The sequence below is a fragment of the Daucus carota genome, chromosome 4, assembly GCF_001625215.2.
Source record: "Daucus carota subsp. sativus chromosome 4, DH1 v3.0, whole genome shotgun sequence".
Classification (NCBI taxonomy): Eukaryota; Viridiplantae; Streptophyta; class Magnoliopsida; order Apiales; family Apiaceae; genus Daucus; species Daucus carota.
Genome location: NC_030384.2, coordinates 31,840,608 through 31,859,330, shown reverse-complemented (window position 1 = coordinate 31,859,330; position 18,723 = coordinate 31,840,608). Strand labels below are relative to the sequence as shown.

Sequence of the window (18,723 nt, the reverse complement as noted above, 5' to 3'; positions counted from 1 at the left end):
TCTAAATGACAGAACTATATGTTTCAACATCCGGGTTGTACACATCTATCACTCAGAAGCTCCAGAGAATCATCAACTATCTTGTCCTTAAATTACACAAACAACCAATCATCGTATCTATCCGGTTATCCATCATATTCTTTTAAGTGCAGATAAGAGTTCAGTGGATTTGATAACTCAAGGTGAAGGTTGCATTTCTACTATTGGTTGATTTATTTGAGAGTATATTATGTAATTTGTTCAGTTTGTTATGATATGTTGTAACAATCGTTTGTCAGAACCTCTTATATAACCTTTGTTACTATATCTTAGTAACAAATCGTTTCTCAGGCTCCTTATATAGCCGTATCTCTTGTGTAATTGAACTGGTGAGGACAAGGTACAAGGGTTAGGGTTAGGGTTAGATGTTAAACAGGGGATTTGTTGGTACTTTCCTCTATAGTAAACAATGCAAAGATTAAATCACAGATCCTCGCAGAAAGGTGTGTATAAGATTAAAAACATAAAAATTATAATGTAACAATGCTTTGTATAAAATAAAATATAAGAACTCAATTTTCACCAAGAAGAATTGCCAAGGAATTCTGATTGGAATTGAGAGAAATTGAGTCTAGAATAGCTGCATTTGTTCAAGACAGACTTAACTGCTGCATTTTTCATGGATTTATTTTCATCAAGCTTGCTATATGCAATCGCCCTATAATTTTAACTATGGGTACCTAATAAACTCATCGTTTCAGATGATGCTGGGCCGCAAATTATCAAGAATCAGATGAAAATTTCTAATTGATATTAGAACTCTAAAATGTTATATATCGAGTTTACAACCCCTCTTCTCCAAATATACTTGAACGATGCAATGGCCATAGAAGTATCTCTTGCAAATGCCACTAGTAATAGTGCTCAAATATGATGAGCTTCTTGAACAAATCTTCAGCCTCCAAAGGCTTGTCTTGGGTAACAAAGCCCAAAATGAGAGTGGTATAGGCAACCACCTCAGGGACAAAACGGCACTTGATTATTCCAGCCAATAAAGAGAAGGCATAATAGCACATATAACTCACATTCTTCCTTTTGAAAATGCATTCATATCCTATTGTCTGCTTGGAGGTAGTAGGCAAAAGAAAAACAATATCCAGCTCCGCCCAGTAACACAGAGGTAGTAAAAGCATCTGCTGAGAAGTCAAGAGCACACTTCTCCCGAATAAATATACCTGACTCATTACTCTGTTCTGTTCATCTTAAAAACTTTTAAGAATCTTAGTAGTTATTACGGAGACTCCGCTGCTGTTATCTTACAATTACTTGCTATCGTAATTTATACAAGTTATTCACATGTAGTTTTTAGTTATTATCTTGAATCAATGAACTCTGGTTCCATTAAAATTATCTTAATTTATTATCTAGGTCCCTATATTTCCTGCAACTTACATTAATATAATTAAAATATTCATAATATTTATGGATTAGACGACACATAAATAAATTATATATGAATCAATATTAAAAAGATTTGCCTATGGCTCCTTTGTTGAAACACAATATTTCCCATATTTAAAACTCAAGGAAGTCTAACTCTTAGAGGTCTCATACTACTTGAAAATTGTTAAAGAACAAGTCAAAGTTCTTCAAGTACTTTGTTGTGAAATGTGAAAAATGCAGTAAAATAATTCCCTAGATTCTCGTACAAACTGCGCCCGGCTAGTAAGTAGAAGTGCTCATGCTGAAATATAAATCTATATAAATCCAGGGACTCAATGCTTCACCACAAATCATAACTCAGAAAAGCAGAGACCACGATAACTACAACTGTTGAGTGGGGAAGAAGCCCCACATATACTTTTATTAAAAACCCGGGCTGAGTAATCAAGATTTTCTGTTCAACCGCTCTGACTAGTTTAACCAAGATTGATATCACCTTGTAAGTTATTATAATATAAGAGCCTATAATAATAACCAGTAATTGTATGATTGTTTTTTTTACTATACAGAGCACAAAATCCATTCATTTAGTTTGTAGTATAGATCCATCTTATTCCACAATTTATCAACTATTTTTTTTGTTTACAAAAGTACCATAAGTGTTCATTTATCAACCCTAAATCTGATGATCTATAGAGTAATGTCATCGGTTTCGTCCTGAGAGCAAGTCCAACACTATGCTAAGAGGTTCTCTAAAAATATTATAAAATAATATGTCTTAGTGATTTAGCACAAGATTTAGTACATGAACTCCAATAGTACTCCCTATATCCATTCCCTATTATTATAATAATATTAAATAGTGGAGGAGAGAGGGAAAAAAAGAGAGGGAAATGATGTGGAGGAGAGAGGGAAATGAATATTTTAATGATAAAAATAGTTTAGAAGTGGCTAGCATATTCTAAAAATAAGGAAGGGGAGGCTTGTGCTAGTGATTTAGCACATCACTAGCACAGTGTTGGAGTGCAATTTTATCCCATATTCCCTATTTTTAGATTTAAGACTTGATTTAGCACACCTATTGGACTTGCTCTGACTTTGGACCAGACGGGGGCAAAGACTGGATAGATATATTTGTTTTTGGTCAGGTGTTGGACTGATAGACCCTGTTCATTTTAATTTACAGATCCAGAATGTATGCCTTTGCAGCCCCCTATGAATAGGTGGCTTTCATGATTGATCAAGCTTAAGCGAATTCTAAAAAAGAGTTATAACAGGAATACTCACACTAAACCCTAATCATCTATAGCAAGAACTCGTATACAAAGAAAGAGCAGAAACAAATTCAAGACATCAAGTATCATGAAGGCAGTGAATACATCTGTTCAGAAGTCACAACTAAACAAATTGTTTGCAAGAAAAACACTTAATATAAGTATCTATGGCAAGATCACCAATGCACACACAAGACACAGGCACTGTCTCATTATATTGATAATTCCAAACTACATTTAAACTATATCAAGTCCATTTAAACTATATCAAATCTTTTAGTCATCTTACGTAACAAAGTGTCAAAGACAACAAGGCAAATTAACATTCTAATATTCTATAAACAAAAAGTCCACGCAAATACATTTATATTAAACTGAAACCTAATCATTTGTAATCAGGCAGAGAAAGACATTTACAAGGAGTCCTGCCTACAAACTTGGTTGTAAACTCTTGAATAGTTTGGCAAATAGAAAAGATGATGTACCTTAGCAATCTTTATGTGTTATAACTTTGGAAAAACTTCTTATGCAAAGCAGAAAGAGCATATCCTTTTCTTCTGAGCGAAGCAAGTTCAGTATCAAGGAGGCGGTAAATGCATCTGCTGAGAAGGCGCGAGTATGAATCACATCTCATTGATGAGTGTGCTTCATTGTATTTCGTATTGTGAAAATAGCCACGAGTCACTGTACATAACATCATCCACCATAACCATTTGATTCCATTTCCTTAAATACTTCATTCGTTTCATCAAGAAAACCTTCATGGCACAATCCTCATATCAACATAACATTATCAGATTGTGAACCTTTCCAAAGGAAGGCTGTCAAAAAGACTTTTTTGCCTCTTCAAGATGTCCATTCTTGCTTAATCCATAAATCAGAATATTGCATATGCATATACCAAGAATCATATACCAGGAATCAACCCAGTTCATCCCATAATGTGAGAGAAGGACAATGCTTTCACAACATAATGGATCTGGCAAAGACCGTGCACCATAACACTCATGTGATTTTATTTAACTCAAGACCTTGGTTTAACATTTTCTCTTTAAAAACTTCCATGCTTCAACATGCCTACCAGTATGAAAATAGTACCATAAGTCGTAAGTCGACCTCAAACCTTCAAGGGGCATTTGCTGATATAGGTCTAGTGCTCTATCCACTTTCAGACTCTTATAGTAACCGTTAATCAGGATATTATAGTTGATAGTGTCAGGAAACATTGCCCTTCTCTTCATGGTTTCGAACACTACTAATGCTTCATCAACTTATCTCTACAAGCAAGCAGTATCCATCCATTAGTAAAAGGTAAGTGACTACAATAGTATGTTGGCCTCTTTAAATCACAAATTCAACAAAATGCTCTGCAACTTTTACTTCTCCTTCTTTGCCATATGCATCAATAAAATATAATTCAAGTACATATCATACTGTCATAAATAGTAAGAAATAGTCAGACTCAGCACTCCTCGCGAAAGAAAGAGATAGAGCACCTAAAGGTACACGCTTGTGACCTGTTTGTAAGTATAACAAACCTACCAGTAAGATTACTGTACACATAAATTAATGGGACAACACTGAGATAACAAAAGACTCACCATTCTCCATAGTCAGATAGCTGCAACCTTTGGATGAAATCGATACAGATGCAAACGTAAATGTATGACTTTGTATGCAAAATGATGAACTAAATCGTTGTGGGGGTCAACTAGGGAACCCAAAAAGTCAATTGAGTCGTCTAGCTCTAAGAGTTTGCACTCGATAGGAAATAATGTGGTAACCAATGCCGCACTCGATAGGAAATAATGTGGTAACCAATGCCAAATTAGTTACACTAACTAAGAGACTCGAAGTTTTAGAATCTCATAGTGGCCCTTCACCTTTGTTAATGTATCCAAATTTTAACGCTCCCCGTCCCGAGATCCAACAATCTCACGAATTTGAGCAAGTTAACTCGATGTTTCAACCCAAACCTAGGAATGACCCTTTTGCACCAACATACAATCTCGGGCGGAAGAATCACCCGAATTTCCAGTGGTCCCAATTTTCTCAGAACCAATCCCAATTCTTTTCCTAATTATCAAAACCCAATTCAAGCTCCTTGAATCCTCCCCGGTTTAATGATTCAGATAAGAGACTTAACTCTTTATAAAAAGCATCGAGGCCTTGATAAAATCACAAACTAATTTGACTCAATCTCAACAAACATTCATAAGAACTCTAACTCAAGATAGACAATTTTTGCATTCTAATTTGCAAACCGTGTCTAAGTTAAAAGCCCAGTTGAGTCAATTAACTAGCACGTTGTGTGAGCGAGAGAAGAATAAGTTCCCGAGTCAACCTCTACAGGAATATAGATAATAGTGTTGTAAGTTACTGTATTAGGTTTGCAACCTCTCTGCTCCCTGTACCATAACAACACAATGGGCTTAGAAGTGTGACCTCTCTTGCAGGTGCGTAAATGAAAGGATGAATAGCTTTGAATCAATAAATTCTTAATCAAAGTGGTATAGTTAATTACAGTGGGAACGAAACCGCTCATCATGATTCAACCCAGCAACGAAAAGGCATGAAAAGGTGTATCTCGAAACAGAGAAACAGCAGCAGAGGGATATTGTTTGATTTTAACGAGGGCGGCTGACAGGAAGCGAGGTTTCTGAATGAGAAACTATTCAAGGAATAAGGGAATAGGGTTTAAAGAGATTAGGGTTAGGGTTGAAACTGAAACTATGCATCTTGTTCTGTGAATGTGGAAGAGAATAAAGGCGACGGCTTCGATTTTTTTGGGGCCGTTTGGCTGAGCTGAGCTAGTGACTTAAAATTGATTATTAAGTTATTACAAATGTTTGGATAGCGTGACTTATAAGTTTTTAAGTGTTTGGATAACTTAACTTATAAGTTTGTATAGTTTCGTAGTTTTGTAACATAGTTATTTGATATTTACGAAATAAATTGAGAAAAGTTAGACGAAAATATTAATAATTGTGTTTAAAAATTTATATAAGTATTAATATTAAAACTTAGTATATTTGAGTATTTCATAAAATTTAAATAAATATTAATATATAAAATTAGTATATTTGAGTATTTCATCAAATTGAAAAAAAAAGTTTAATTAAAAAAAAATTATATTCGATCACCTCTCACTCTAGATGTAGATAACATGAAGTAGACAGGAACAAAAAAATAAACAAAAGCAGTAGGAAGTAAAGAGTAGGAAGATGCAGTTGAAATAAGCTTAAGCTGGGTCATGAAAAAAGCCACGATCTCAAGCTTTTTTCCCAGACTTCTTTCACCTCTTTTAAGTGCATGGAATCATTTGCCAAACAACCAGAGAAAAAGAGGAAGTGAGCTTCTGGGCTTTTAAGCCCAGAAGTTACACTCCCAAACACAATTTCCTTTCTTTCGGAAAAATAAAAAGAAAAAGAAAAGCGTTTTTGTTAACTAGAATATAATACACGATTTCACGTCGACGAAATCACGTTGGAAAATAATTAAATAATTTAATTTCTGGTCATTTAATATTTAATTGAGGTTTATCAAAAGAAAATCGATGAATATAAAAATACAAGAAATATATCAAGTATACTAACTTTTGAATCTTATTTGCAAATATATTACATTCTCCAAAATTTGCAAATATACTCTCTTATAACATATAATCAATTAAATTGTCAAAATACTACCTTCACCTATAATCCAGTCGTTCTCTCTTCTCTTCTCCTCTCCTGCAGCCTAAACCCCACTTGAAACCATCAACCAACCATATTTTTTTTCAACCTTTGTTCACAACACAACGCCCTTTTGTTCACAGCACAACACATGTATACACCTTTCAGCATAGCCACCTTCTGCCCTCCTTCACTCTCTCTTTTTCAAACACAACCCACCACTGCCTTCTAGTCCACATAGTCATCTTCCCTGACCTCCGACGCCGCTCCTTCACTGTTGTTATAACACCGTAACCCTTTCTACCCCCGCTGCAACTCGTTTCCCCCTCCCTCTGTTGTTCTTATCTGAGCCATCACAATTTCCTCGCACGAGATCTCGAAGGTAGCGTGTTTGATTGAGATGGAGATTCATTCGTGGATTGACATCGTTTTGTAAATTATTGGATTTGATTCTGAAATCGAGAGTTTTCGAGGCGCTGGAATTGATTTTAGTTGATTTTTTGATTGCAATACTTGTTGATTTTGTGTTTTTTTGTTATATTAGTATTGGTCCCGCAGGTATATTCATTTTCTGCATTTGCAACCAGTTGCAACTTATTATGCAAATAAATATAATTTTTAAAATATTTTTTCAAAGTTGCATTTCCGTTTGCAAGTATGGTTGCTAGCAGTTGCATATATGGTTGCATATGCAACCAACGTATTTTTACAAATATTTTTTGGAATATAGTATTTTTGAAATTTGTTTTAAAAAGTGACAGTATTTTTGCAATTTTTTTTAAACTTGATTATTTATGAAAAAAAACCAAAAAACAAAGGGGTTGGGTGGAAGCCCCTTGACTCGCTTGGAAAAAGATAAAGATAAAGGATGGGAGACGACTATTTAAACACTTATTTTTCAAACTCCCTCCATCCTTTTTTATACGTCACTTTTTGAAAAAGATATTCATTTCGAAATACTTGCTCAAATAAGCGATGATCTCTAGGACTTCTTTATCTTCATTCTCACCTAATGTAACTAGTATCAAGAGACAAAAGATGCACTCTCATTTTACATTCCAGTGAAAGTAATATTTCTTCTCTAGCATTGAAATTTTCACACCTTCATCTTTTCTTCCCATAATTGATTTTTTGAGATCTTTATTTCTTGTATGTTAGAAGCCTATTCTAATACAAATTATTATTTAACAATAAACTATATTAAAAGATTGTAGAAAGGGTATTAAATATAATTTTAAGTTTGTTCAACAAATAATCGATTATTCTTAATAAAGAACATACAAATATATGTAAGTGCTAAACTAAAATTTGAAATAAACATAGTCTTTCAAAATTTCAGGGGTTTTTCTTCTCCACCTAAAGAATTTTTCTATATTAATATACTCTCTGTATTTTTCAACACAGCTACATACACATTTTTTTTTTGATAATGTGAATGAATCTCAACAAAAATGATTCGGCAATACATACACAATATATGTAAGTATATAAGAATATTAGAAGAGATAACCTTGCAAAATTTTGCTTAACTATACTAGATTGCCATTCTTCTCTAATTTTTCAGAAAAACTTAAAATGGCATACAACACTTGGTTATATATTCCAAGTTTATGACTTTCTAGTCTAAAAACAAATAAACTAAATAATCTAAAACAGTTGCCTCTTATTTATTTTCTTGGTGAACATTTGTAGAAATATTTGTCTCCTTGATAGAGTAGCTTTATTGAATATTTCCATATTGTGTAGCTTGGAATGGCAGGCTTCTTGTTCTTGAACATAAGACTAAGACTGTTTATAACTTAGTTTAAAAAACAATTGTACTTTTCCAGATCAACTCATGTAACTATTGTCCTTTAACTTTAGTGTATCTTTCAACTGATAAATTCCAAATTTAGCAATCGATAAGTCAACAATCAGTTGTTGATAGCTTTATTAACCAGACGATGACTTATTAATTTACCAGTTGATAGGTCATTCTTCACTAGCAGTTGAGAAATTGAATAGTAGTTAATGAATCTCTTATTCCTCATATGTTGATAGCTTGGTTTAGTCGTTGATTTTCTTTTCACTTGTGTAGTTTACCTGACCAAAAATATTTACAATTTGACATCTTAACTCCATATAGATAGGTATCTCCGTGGATAGAGATAAAGATAGGGATCCATCTAGATCTTGATCCACTATTTCCATTTTTTGACGACAAGTTTGAAATCTTAATGCGGGTAAGTCGAAGACTTCTCGTCGAATATCAAAGGAAACATCGTTTTTCAATTCTTGCTTGGGTCGGAGCGTAGACGGGCGAGTAGAGCCCATGAAACAGGAAAGCTCGTCATAGAGAGAGCAGTTGACTAAAAATAGAAGACTGTTGCCCTGCCCTGAGAGGGGGCGGCCTCTCTCGGGAAAGATGGCCCAATTTCTCTTCTTTCTTTTTAACCTCGTTAGCTTAGCGGTATATTTTTTTAATAATAGCAGCCGGTTGAGATATTTCGTTTTCTAATTTCCTGCTATTGCGTTCCTTTCATCGAAAGCCTGAGAGCTACACATCCGTTTCAAAAAATTTATTAGCTAATGAACATATTCAATCAACTGCTAATACTGAAAAGTACCTATTTTATTACAAAACGTCATTGATGGTTATCTATAAGCAACAAATATGATAAATTATATATTACACATAAATGAGCCACATTTTAATACGAATAAAATTAGCAAGCATTTTAATTTATCATCAATATTAACGTATTCCCAACAAGTTTTGTATTAATAAACTCCTCGTTAATTAAATTATTATCTTTTATCCGTCTATACACTTTAAAACTTGCTCGAGCCACTATGCTCGTAGTGATCCTATTTGTTGGTCCATTTTATAATTCACTTAATTTTTCAAGTGTTTTTCAAAATTTGAATCTATAATTGTTCGATTTTTTTTCCTCAATCAATAAATTGATTTTAAACTTTTATTTAGAAATTTTATTTAAAAAATTTATCTCAACCGTTAAATCAAATCACCTAAAAACAGTGTTACAGAAATCGGGAATCGGACCTAATCGGTTGAGCTACCGATTCAAGGATTAATTAGAAATCAGGGATTAATCGGAAGGATTAATCGGAGTTAAAATCGGGCTTATTTTAGTATTAAAATATTATTTAATATTTAATTATTATTATATTAGCTATTTAGTAACTAATATATTTACTATATTCATAAACTCTATAATTATTCATATTTAAAGTAATATAATATTTTAATTTTAATAATTTATCACATATACTTCGATTATGAAATATATATAAGGATTAATCGGATTTCAAAAATCGGATCGATGGCCGACCTTGCAGGGATTAATCGGGGATTTATCGGTTAAATCGGGGATTTTTAGAACACTTCCTGAAAACAATCGAGTAACTTGCTGTCACCGTCCCACGCGTCACATGGGCGCGTAGACTGATGGCCAGATTTGTCTGAAAGAGACCTGATGCTTTCTTTGTCATATCGGGGACTTGTAATAATACTTTTGTTAGCGACAAATGGCCTTATTTGGCTTCTACGTTTCTGCCGGTTCCAAATACAAATATTGTATACATCTGCATTTGTTTACTCATAATATATCAAGAACACGAGACAGAGAGAGACTCTGCCTTGTCTATTTTTATGTGACTCCTCTCTTTAAAGAGAGAGGTGTTAGGGTTTTGCTGCTGCTGCAACATTAGGTCCACATCAAGAACTTGTTTCAAGAATACATTAATGGAGACTTCACCATAATCAAGGTAGCTCAAAATTCAACTTTCACATTTCATGTCATTATTTTCTTTGTAATAAAGTAGCCCATTTGCAAAAAAGTAATGATCTAGCAGTATTTTATAGGGATCTTTCAAGAATCCAAGATTATTATGTGCAGAGTTTATATAAAAAAAGAAGTATACAAGATTCTGAGTGTTCCCACTTAAGTTGTTTAATGTCAGAGTTGAGTAAACAAAAAAGGTGGGTTTTTGAGCATGCCCATATGAAGATTTCTGGGATTCAATATCAGTTTATGCAGAAAGATGGAGTCTTTACATACCCACCTCCTCTTTCTTCTTCAATTACATCTCCATATAGTGTTACTAGTACTACTTCTCATTTAAAGTCCTCTTCTTCAGGCAGTAAAATTAGCCCTTTTGTTCTTATAATCATTGTTGTTTTAGCTGTTCTTTTTTTCATCTCTGGACTTCTCCACTTGCTTGTTCGATTTCTCACAAAACATTCATCCTCTACGGCGTCTCAGTCGGATAGATTCCCGGAGATTTCTAGCGCTGATGCTCTTCAGAGACAGCTACAGCAATTGTTTCATCTACATGACTCTGGTTTGGATCAAGCTTTTATTGATGCTTTACCTGTTTTCGTGTACAAGGAAATTAAGGGTCTTAAACAACCATTTGATTGTGCTGTTTGTTTGTGTGAATTTAATGAAAATGATAAGTTGAGATTGCTTCCCACTTGCAGTCATGCTTTTCACCTCAGTTGTATCGATACATGGCTACTCTCAAACTCATCGTGTCCTCTTTGTAGAGGTACTCTATTTAGTCCTGGATTCCCAATCGAAAACCCGATGTTTGATTTTGATGATCCAAGAGAAGAGGAGTTTCATGGTATTAGAGAAAATGAGGCATCTTCCAATCAGAAAAGTGTGATTGAGGAAAGTGTAGTTGATAAGGGGCTTTTACCTGTTAGGCTTGGCAAATTTAGAAAGTTGAATCACCGGGCTGAAGAGGCTGGTGAGGAGACGAGTAGCAGTAATTTGGACGCGAGAAGGTGCTACTCAATGGGTTCGTATCAATATGTCGTTGATGATATTACACTTGAAGTGGCTTTAAACAGTGGGAGAGATGGTCGTATATCAGAGCTTCACGGCCAGGATTTCTCGGGTGATGACAATGACAGAGGGAAGAAGATTAGTGTTGGGACAAAGACTGATAGCTACTCTATTTCAAAGATCTGGCTCTGGTCTAAGAAAGGAAAGTTTGCAAGTTCTTCGGAAACTCAATTGAATTATTCATTATCTTCTGATACAGCGCTTCCTTGGATTGATAGACCTTAAGGTAACTGAATACTGTATAGATTTTTATCTTTTGATCGATTATTCAACCTTTGGAGCTTTGTAGCTTCTTTTGTTGTTACTCATTCTAGCAGGAATTTTTGAGAGGGCCTATCGAAGGTTCTTTGAGATCTCAGGGGACATCCTTAAATGAGTGCTTCGAATTATTATTCGCCATTAATTAAAAAAATGTCATCCATCAAAGTCTTAATTTCTGCTTTATGGGTAAAAAGAAATCCATTTTGAAATTTATTTTTATATGATTTACTGGCTGCTCTTGATCCTACAATATACCCTTATTGCTGACCCTATAATTATGCTGGGACATATTTAATTTGTTCCATTCAATGCGTCAGCCATGTTTGTATTATTTAGAACCTGAGTGAATTTATAGTCTTGAGAATGATCTGAACCAAGTACTTGTTGCAGCACCTTTGTACTTTAACCATAAGCTTGCTCCTAGTCCTGCATAGTTGAACTGACCCAAACTCCTCATCTTTCAGTTATTGTGAGGTAATTTGAAGATACAAGTGTTCTTCATATGAGCACATATATTATGAGGCCGTTTGGGTGAGTTTAAAATAAGTGCTTTTTGCTTAAAATAAAAAAGTGGAGTAGAAGTCAGAAGCAAGTTAAGACTTATAAATGATTAAACTGTTTGACAAATAAGCAGAAGTCCTGAAACAAAAGCTAGTAAACCTAACTTATTTTAAGTGCTTCTTGACTTTTTACACAAACAGTACAAATAAGTGCTTATAACTTATAAACCCAGAAGTCGACTTATAATGTGCTCCCAAACACCACCTATATATACTTCAACTCTTTAAGTTTAATCATAATGTTGCACAAATGCAAACTTGTGCTTGTTAGCATTTTATCAATGTTAAACAACCACTGTTGAACACTTAACAGTGAGTGGGACGCTGCAAGTTGTAACTTTCAGAGTCTATTTTGTTATACAGTGGATATCTGTATTTTACCTTGAGTCATGTACATAGACATGAGTATTGACGAACACATGCAAAATATTCAAATAGCACCCAGTCCCCATTGCTTATACATGCATCGACCTTGGACAATTCTAGGTGAGGCGGAGTAACATAGAATTAAAGCTAGGTGCTCTTTTTCTATACATCATGTTATCAAAAATAAAACTTATCTTAGCAGGTCATTAGGTATGTATGATGAATACCCTAGCAATTTTTCCGTGACTACTGTTCATTCTTCGTTCGACGATACTAATATACCCTTTTCCCGGTTTATCTGTATATTGTAGTCTTCTGCTGCTACTCTGACTCACTATTGATTTAATTGCTTCATTGGTCATTTAGTCCCTTTATGTGCTTCACTTTTGTGACGTATCTTTTTGTATCAAGGCTACATGGCATTGTAAGTTTCCGATACCTATTTTACAAAGACATGATTCATATGGTACCAAGTTTCAGTCAAACTCTGACAGAATCACATTGTAATCTTTTTGGGTTCAATATATCATTTCTAAAGTATTTTTAAAGATTGTTTAGATTTTTCGCTGCAATAATCTTCATTCTTTCATTCAGCACCGCGAGGGCCAAGTGTTGTATTGTATGCTTCCTCCATTCCATACTAACAGCAGAATTAGTAGCTTCGTCAAAAAAACAAAAACAAAACAGCAGAGTTAGTAACTAAGTTGTAAAAAAGGCGTGGGGAAATGAATTTTATTGCCACTTAATTGTTTACTCTTTTAGAAATCATACGTTCTCTCCCTCTCAAACTCTCTCTCCCTCACAAACGCTAGCCTCCATTAAACATTTTTTAGGGGGCTTCCATCGGTTTTCACCGGTGGAAAGCCCCGATTTCCCTTTTCTGTTTCTTGTTTGACATCTTGTTTTCCTTTCAATAAGTTCCCAATTTATTTGGGTTTTGTTAGTCTCTATGAGAGTTGGTTTTTGTTTTGGTGTGTTTTGATGTTCTCCATGACCGAGGTTATGGATCAGCATAATTTTCATGGGTTTGATTCAGGTTTGAAGGTTATTATGGAATCGCATCTATGGTCGATTGTTCAAAACACTAGATGAAAAGGAGTACATATGTTCAAATCATCTTCAAATCACAGCGATATAATTCAGCGTCAGTCCAATTTCGATTATATTTGTAGATGGCATATGACTTTTGATTAATGAATTCATTCCTTTTTATAAAAAAAGAAAAGAAATCATACCACTCACCTAGAAGTTTATTTATTAGAGGTATCAGAGGCAACATTCTAGTGTTGCGTTAAGCTCCTTGGAGTCATTAGTCTTGGAGTACTCACATTCTTGGATAAAATATTTTTTAAACATCCAATAAGCTAAAAATTATGTTTTACAACATAATTAATCTGCATAAATAATTAATTATATAAATTGTAGTATATATTGAACATATTGTAAAACATAGGGTCCTGCAACTTAGAAGACTTTGTAAAATATTTTATTAAGATTTTCTTAAATTTTTTATTCATAATTATTAGGTGTTTCGTTAGTTGGATCATATATAATATATAAATTTTTTATTTGTTGTTTTCGAATAAAGTAAAATTTGATTTAAAATAATTTAATGATACATTAAATAAGATTTTACTAATTGATGCATAAAATTAGTAAAATTAATATGTAAAGGCACAGTACTACACAATTTGTGAATATAAAAGGATTCTCCAATAATAAATGAATGTAATTAAATGTAGAATAAAATTATATTTTAAAATTGGATATGCTACCCTTATTTATATGATCAGTACAAATACATATTTATATCAAAAGAAATGTTGATCATAGAATTAAAAATAAATCAGATCATCGTATTCTTGTTCTATCGTATAGAACTATTATCGATGGAATCCAACCCTATATAAATATATTTTTTTTTTGAAATCAACGTACTTGCATTAATCAAACCATGTCTAAATCAAGGTTACAAATGAGAAAATCAGGAGCCGTATGAACCCACTCCTGTAAACCAGACATAGAATATGCACCCTTTGCTAACAAATGGGCAACACTATTCGCTGATCTAGGAACAAAAACAATTAACACTTCCTCAAAGTGTTTAATTAACTCCCTGCAATCATCAACAATTGTATCGAACGTCGACTCCCCTTGGCTCTCCTTTACTTTGTTAATTGCGTCCACCAGTGTCTTAGCATCTGTTTCAAAAACACATCTGCTCGATCTCCATTCCTTTGTCCAGGAGAGTGCTTCTCGCATGCTCAAAGCCTCAGCAATTCGTGGTTGATGTCCAACCTGTACCTTCCTACTCCTTGCTCGAACAAATTGACCAGACTCATCTCTTGCCACACATCCTAGGCCAGTCATCTCTCCATTCACATGACACGCTGCATCCGTGTTTATTTTTATCCATTGTTCTGGTGGTTTACACCATGTATGCACCCTCATTTGTTGTTGGCCTTCATGATGCTCCTCCACCTCCCTAGCCTTGCTCCAATCAGTCTTCATGTTTAATGCCATAGATTTCACCCCGAAAGATGACACTGTCACTCTCTCCCATACCCATTTGTTTCGCCTGTACCATAAGGCCCAACAAATCATACCATACATAGCCCTCTGTTCATTGTTACCCTTGGTAAAAATTCTTTTAGTAACCTGCAGCACCGTATCTCCAGGATCCTCTGCAATCAGGCTCAGCATACCTACAGCAGCCCAGACCTCTCTTGCAAACTCACAAAGAAACATAACATGGGCAGTGTCCTCGACATAATTTTGACACCAAGCACATCTATCAACAATATTAACATGCTTGGTAATTAGATTTGCAGCTGTCGGGAGCACTTCTCTGCACATTCTCCATATGAAATTTATCACCTTTCCTGGAAGTTTGAGTCCCCAAACTTTACTCCAAAAACTTCTATCAGGACAATCACTCTCCCCTTTGATTTTACGATAGCAGCTCCTTACCGTAAATCTTCCCGTGTCATCCAATAACCAATACCATGAGTCATTTCGTTTACGCATGGGGACATGGAGTTGTTTTATCAATTTCTTATCCCTTTCATTGCATAAATCATCCAAAATATCTTCATCCCACCCCTCCTGATTCTCATCCATCAAATTAGCTACTGTAATTTGTTCTAACTGGGCGTACCTTTCAGTTGTCATGAAACCATTGTCAACGCAGGGCAACCATGGTTCCTGCCACACTAACGTGCTGTTTCCATCTCCTATTTTCTTCCTCGCTCCCATTCGTACCACATTCTGGGCTTCAAGAATACTACGCCAAATGTAGCTGGGGTTGTTTCCAAGTTTAGCATTTAGGAAATCCGATTGTGGATAATATCTGGCTTTCATCAAAGATGTAACTACGGGGTTGCAGTTGTTTATCAAGCGCCATGCCTGCTTTGCCAGCATTGCAACATTGAACTCTCGTAGCTTTTTAAATCCAAGACCCCCAGCCTCCTTTACTTCACATAATCTATCCCATGAAAGCCATCTTATTCCTCCACCCGAACTGTTCTTCCCCCACCAAAAGGCATTGAATTTCTTCTCAATTCCATCACAAATTTCTAACGGGATTAACATCAAACTCATCCAGAAATTTGGAACTGTTTGAGCTGACGTTTTCAGTAAAAGTACTTTTCCAGCTTTAGACAGTGTTTTATTCCCCCATGTCTGCAATTTTTGGTCTACCCGATCAAGTAAAAAAGAGAAGGTTGCAACTCTATTTCTACTAATACTCATAGGCATTCCCAGATAATTCCCTGGTTTATCTATTTCAATCACTCCCAACTTATCACAGACCTTTACTCTATCCTCCACCCTTGTGTTAGGGGAGAAAACCACTGTAGACTTCCCAAAATTAATACGCTGCCCTGAGATCAGCTCATACCTGTTTAGAATCCGTTTCATATTGTCAGCTTCCACCTCTGTAGCTTTGAAGAACAGGTAACAGTCATCTGCAAAAAATAAGTGCGAGATATTTGGTGCGTTCTTAGCCACTGTACACCCATGTATGAGCCCATCATCGACATTTCTTCGCAGCATTGCACTTAAACCTTCTGCACACATGATGTATATATACGGAGAAATTGGGTCTCCTTGACGTACCCCCCGTGTTGGAATTACTCGTCCAATCTCTGCTCCATTGTGTAGAAATCCATATGACACTGTCGATATAAATTTCATAATCCTATCAATCCATATCTCATGAAACCCAAACCTCATCATCATATTTTTGATAAACCCCCACTCCAATCTATCATAAGCTTTCGAAATGTCTATTTTTAATCCTGCCAAACCCCTGTTTCCTTGTGTCCGTCTCTTCATGTAGTGGTTTACTTCAAATGCAATCATTGCGTTATCCGTTAATAATCGCCCTTCCAAAAAAGCGCTCTGCACTTCAGATATCACAGAACCTAGGCATGGTTTTAGTCTATTGACCATTACCTTAGACAGTATTCTGACTAGCACGTTACATAAAGAAATCGGACGCAACTCAGTCATATTTTGTGGCTCTTTTGTCTTAGGGATCAATCGGACTACAGCATGGTTCACCTCATTTGGCAGTTCACCTGATTGCAGGAATTTTTTACAAAATAAAACCACATCCTTTCCTACTATATTCCAGTAAACTTGAAAAAAACCTGGGTTTAGGCCATCTGGCCCTGGTGCCTTATCCGGGTGCATAGAAAAAGCAGCTTCTTTAACTTCCTCAGGTGTAATTTCCGCCAACAAAGCTTCATTGTCACTTGCAGTCACCCTACTGACTCTCTCCCTATCGCTCAACTTTCCATCTGTCGTCTGTGCTGTAAACAACTTCGAGAAATAATTCTCGATGACCTCTTGAATCTCCTCGGTAGTTTCCTTCCACTCTCCTTCATCGTTTTTAATCCGCTGCAATGTATTTATTTTCTTCCTCCCAGAGGCATAATTGTGGAAGAAACTTGTGTTCCTATCCCCACCTTGTAGCCAGAACTGTTTGGCTCGTTGTTTCCAATACGTTTCTTGTTTTTCCAGCAATTGCATGTATTCCCATCTAACATCATTATACATTCGAATCCCCGGCCCATCTCTCCTTGATCTCAACCTGCGCAGTCTTTCTCGACATTTACTAATCTCCTGTTTATACTTTCTACTCACACCTCCCCCCCACTCTTGTAATCTATTACAGCACATGGTAATCTTCGTCATTAGGTCCTGACTATCGTTCCCCTGCCAACTCTGTTTCACAATTTCTCTGCAGTCTTTTTCTTTAACCCAACTATTTTCAAAGCGAAATCTCCTTTCTTTAACTTCAAAGACCTGTCTCTGCAAATTTAAAAACAATGGTAGGTGATCAGATGTAGCCACTTCCAATACCTGAACCTCCGCCATAGGAAACATACTTCTCCATGAGTTATTTGCCAACCCACGGTCTAATCTCTCCTGAACCCACCCATGGTTTCCGCGAGATTTCTCCCAAGTGAACTTTTCCCCTTTAAATCCCAAATCAGTCAAGCCACATGAAGCAATCGTCTCTCCAAATCCCACTAATAAGCTTCTTGGTTGAACACGACCCCCTTTTTTCTCATCTGCAAACAACATATCGTTAAAGTCTCCTATAATGCACCACGGAAGTGTTGACCGACCCGCTAGATTTCGAATAATATCCCAAGACTCTCGCCTTCTCTCCCTTTCAGGGCATCCGTAAAAGCCCGTATATCTCCATCTTCCAACCTGATTGTTTTCCACCTCAAAGTCGATATAGTGTTTGCTCCCATCCAAGATCGTACAACCCCCTTCGTTTTTCCATAACAAGGCCAAGCCACCACTATGTCCCTGAGCTTCTATTCCCCACCATCCAGCAAAGTGCAAAGCTTTACAAACTTCTTCAATTTTTTTTATTTTTGATAATGTTTCAGACAAGAAAATAATACTAGGTTTAAGCTGTTGGGTAATTTCTTTTAAAAATTGAACTGCCCGTGGTTTACCCAGCCCACGGCAATTCCAAGCTAGAAGACTCATTGTTGAAGGCGGGCCTGGACCCCAGGACCCGCCTCTTTCCCGTTTTTTGGCCCAACCAAAGCTGTTGAGTCAGTTATGTTATCCAGCCCATCTACTACTTTACTTGTTCCCTTATCCACTCGTTTTCTTTTACTATCCAATATTGTCATATCATTTTCAAATTCCTTTTCCCTCCCGATATCCCTACTATCATGCCCCTGATTTATCGGAATATTCTCTCCCACATCCACCGTTCTGTTAGCCAAGCAAATCCCCCCACTATCGCCTAAATTTTCGCCAACTTTTCCGTCTATCTCCATGA

The 18,723-nt window shown here is 35.7% G+C and overlaps 2 protein-coding genes and 1 long non-coding RNA gene across 4 annotated transcripts; 1 reads left to right on the top strand and 2 right to left on the bottom strand.

Annotated features, from left to right (window-relative positions):
• Positions 1-2,959: 2,959 nt before the first annotated feature.
• LOC108216367 (uncharacterized) lies at positions 2,960-5,500 on the bottom strand. The gene is made up of 2 exons (XR_010291113.1): positions 5,221-5,500; positions 2,960-5,104 (listed from the first exon to the last, which is right to left on the bottom strand). It is a non-coding gene; the product is annotated as an uncharacterized LOC108216367 (long non-coding RNA).
• Positions 5,501-9,870: 4,370 nt separating this feature from the next.
• Positions 9,871-11,649, top strand: LOC108217765 (RING-H2 finger protein ATL46). Of its 2 annotated transcripts, none has more exons than XM_064091067.1 (2): positions 9,871-10,138; positions 10,236-11,649. In XM_064091067.1, exon 2 carries the CDS (start codon positions 10,327-10,329, stop codon positions 11,446-11,448), a length of 1,122 nt encoding a protein of 373 aa, XP_063947137.1. In that variant the 5' UTR covers positions 9,871-10,138; positions 10,236-10,326; the 3' UTR covers positions 11,449-11,649. The 2 variants fall into 2 exon arrangements, with proteins under 2 accessions (XP_063947137.1, XP_017246140.1); XM_017390651.2 differs by having other exon boundaries at positions 10,226-11,649.
• Positions 11,650-14,357: 2,708 nt separating this feature from the next.
• On the bottom strand, positions 14,358-18,422 carry LOC108217237 (uncharacterized). The gene has a single exon (XM_017390076.2). The coding sequence runs from the start codon at positions 18,420-18,422 to the stop codon at positions 14,358-14,360; it is 4,065 nt and encodes a 1,354-aa protein (XP_017245565.2).
• Between the last annotated feature and the right edge of the window lie 301 nt (positions 18,423-18,723).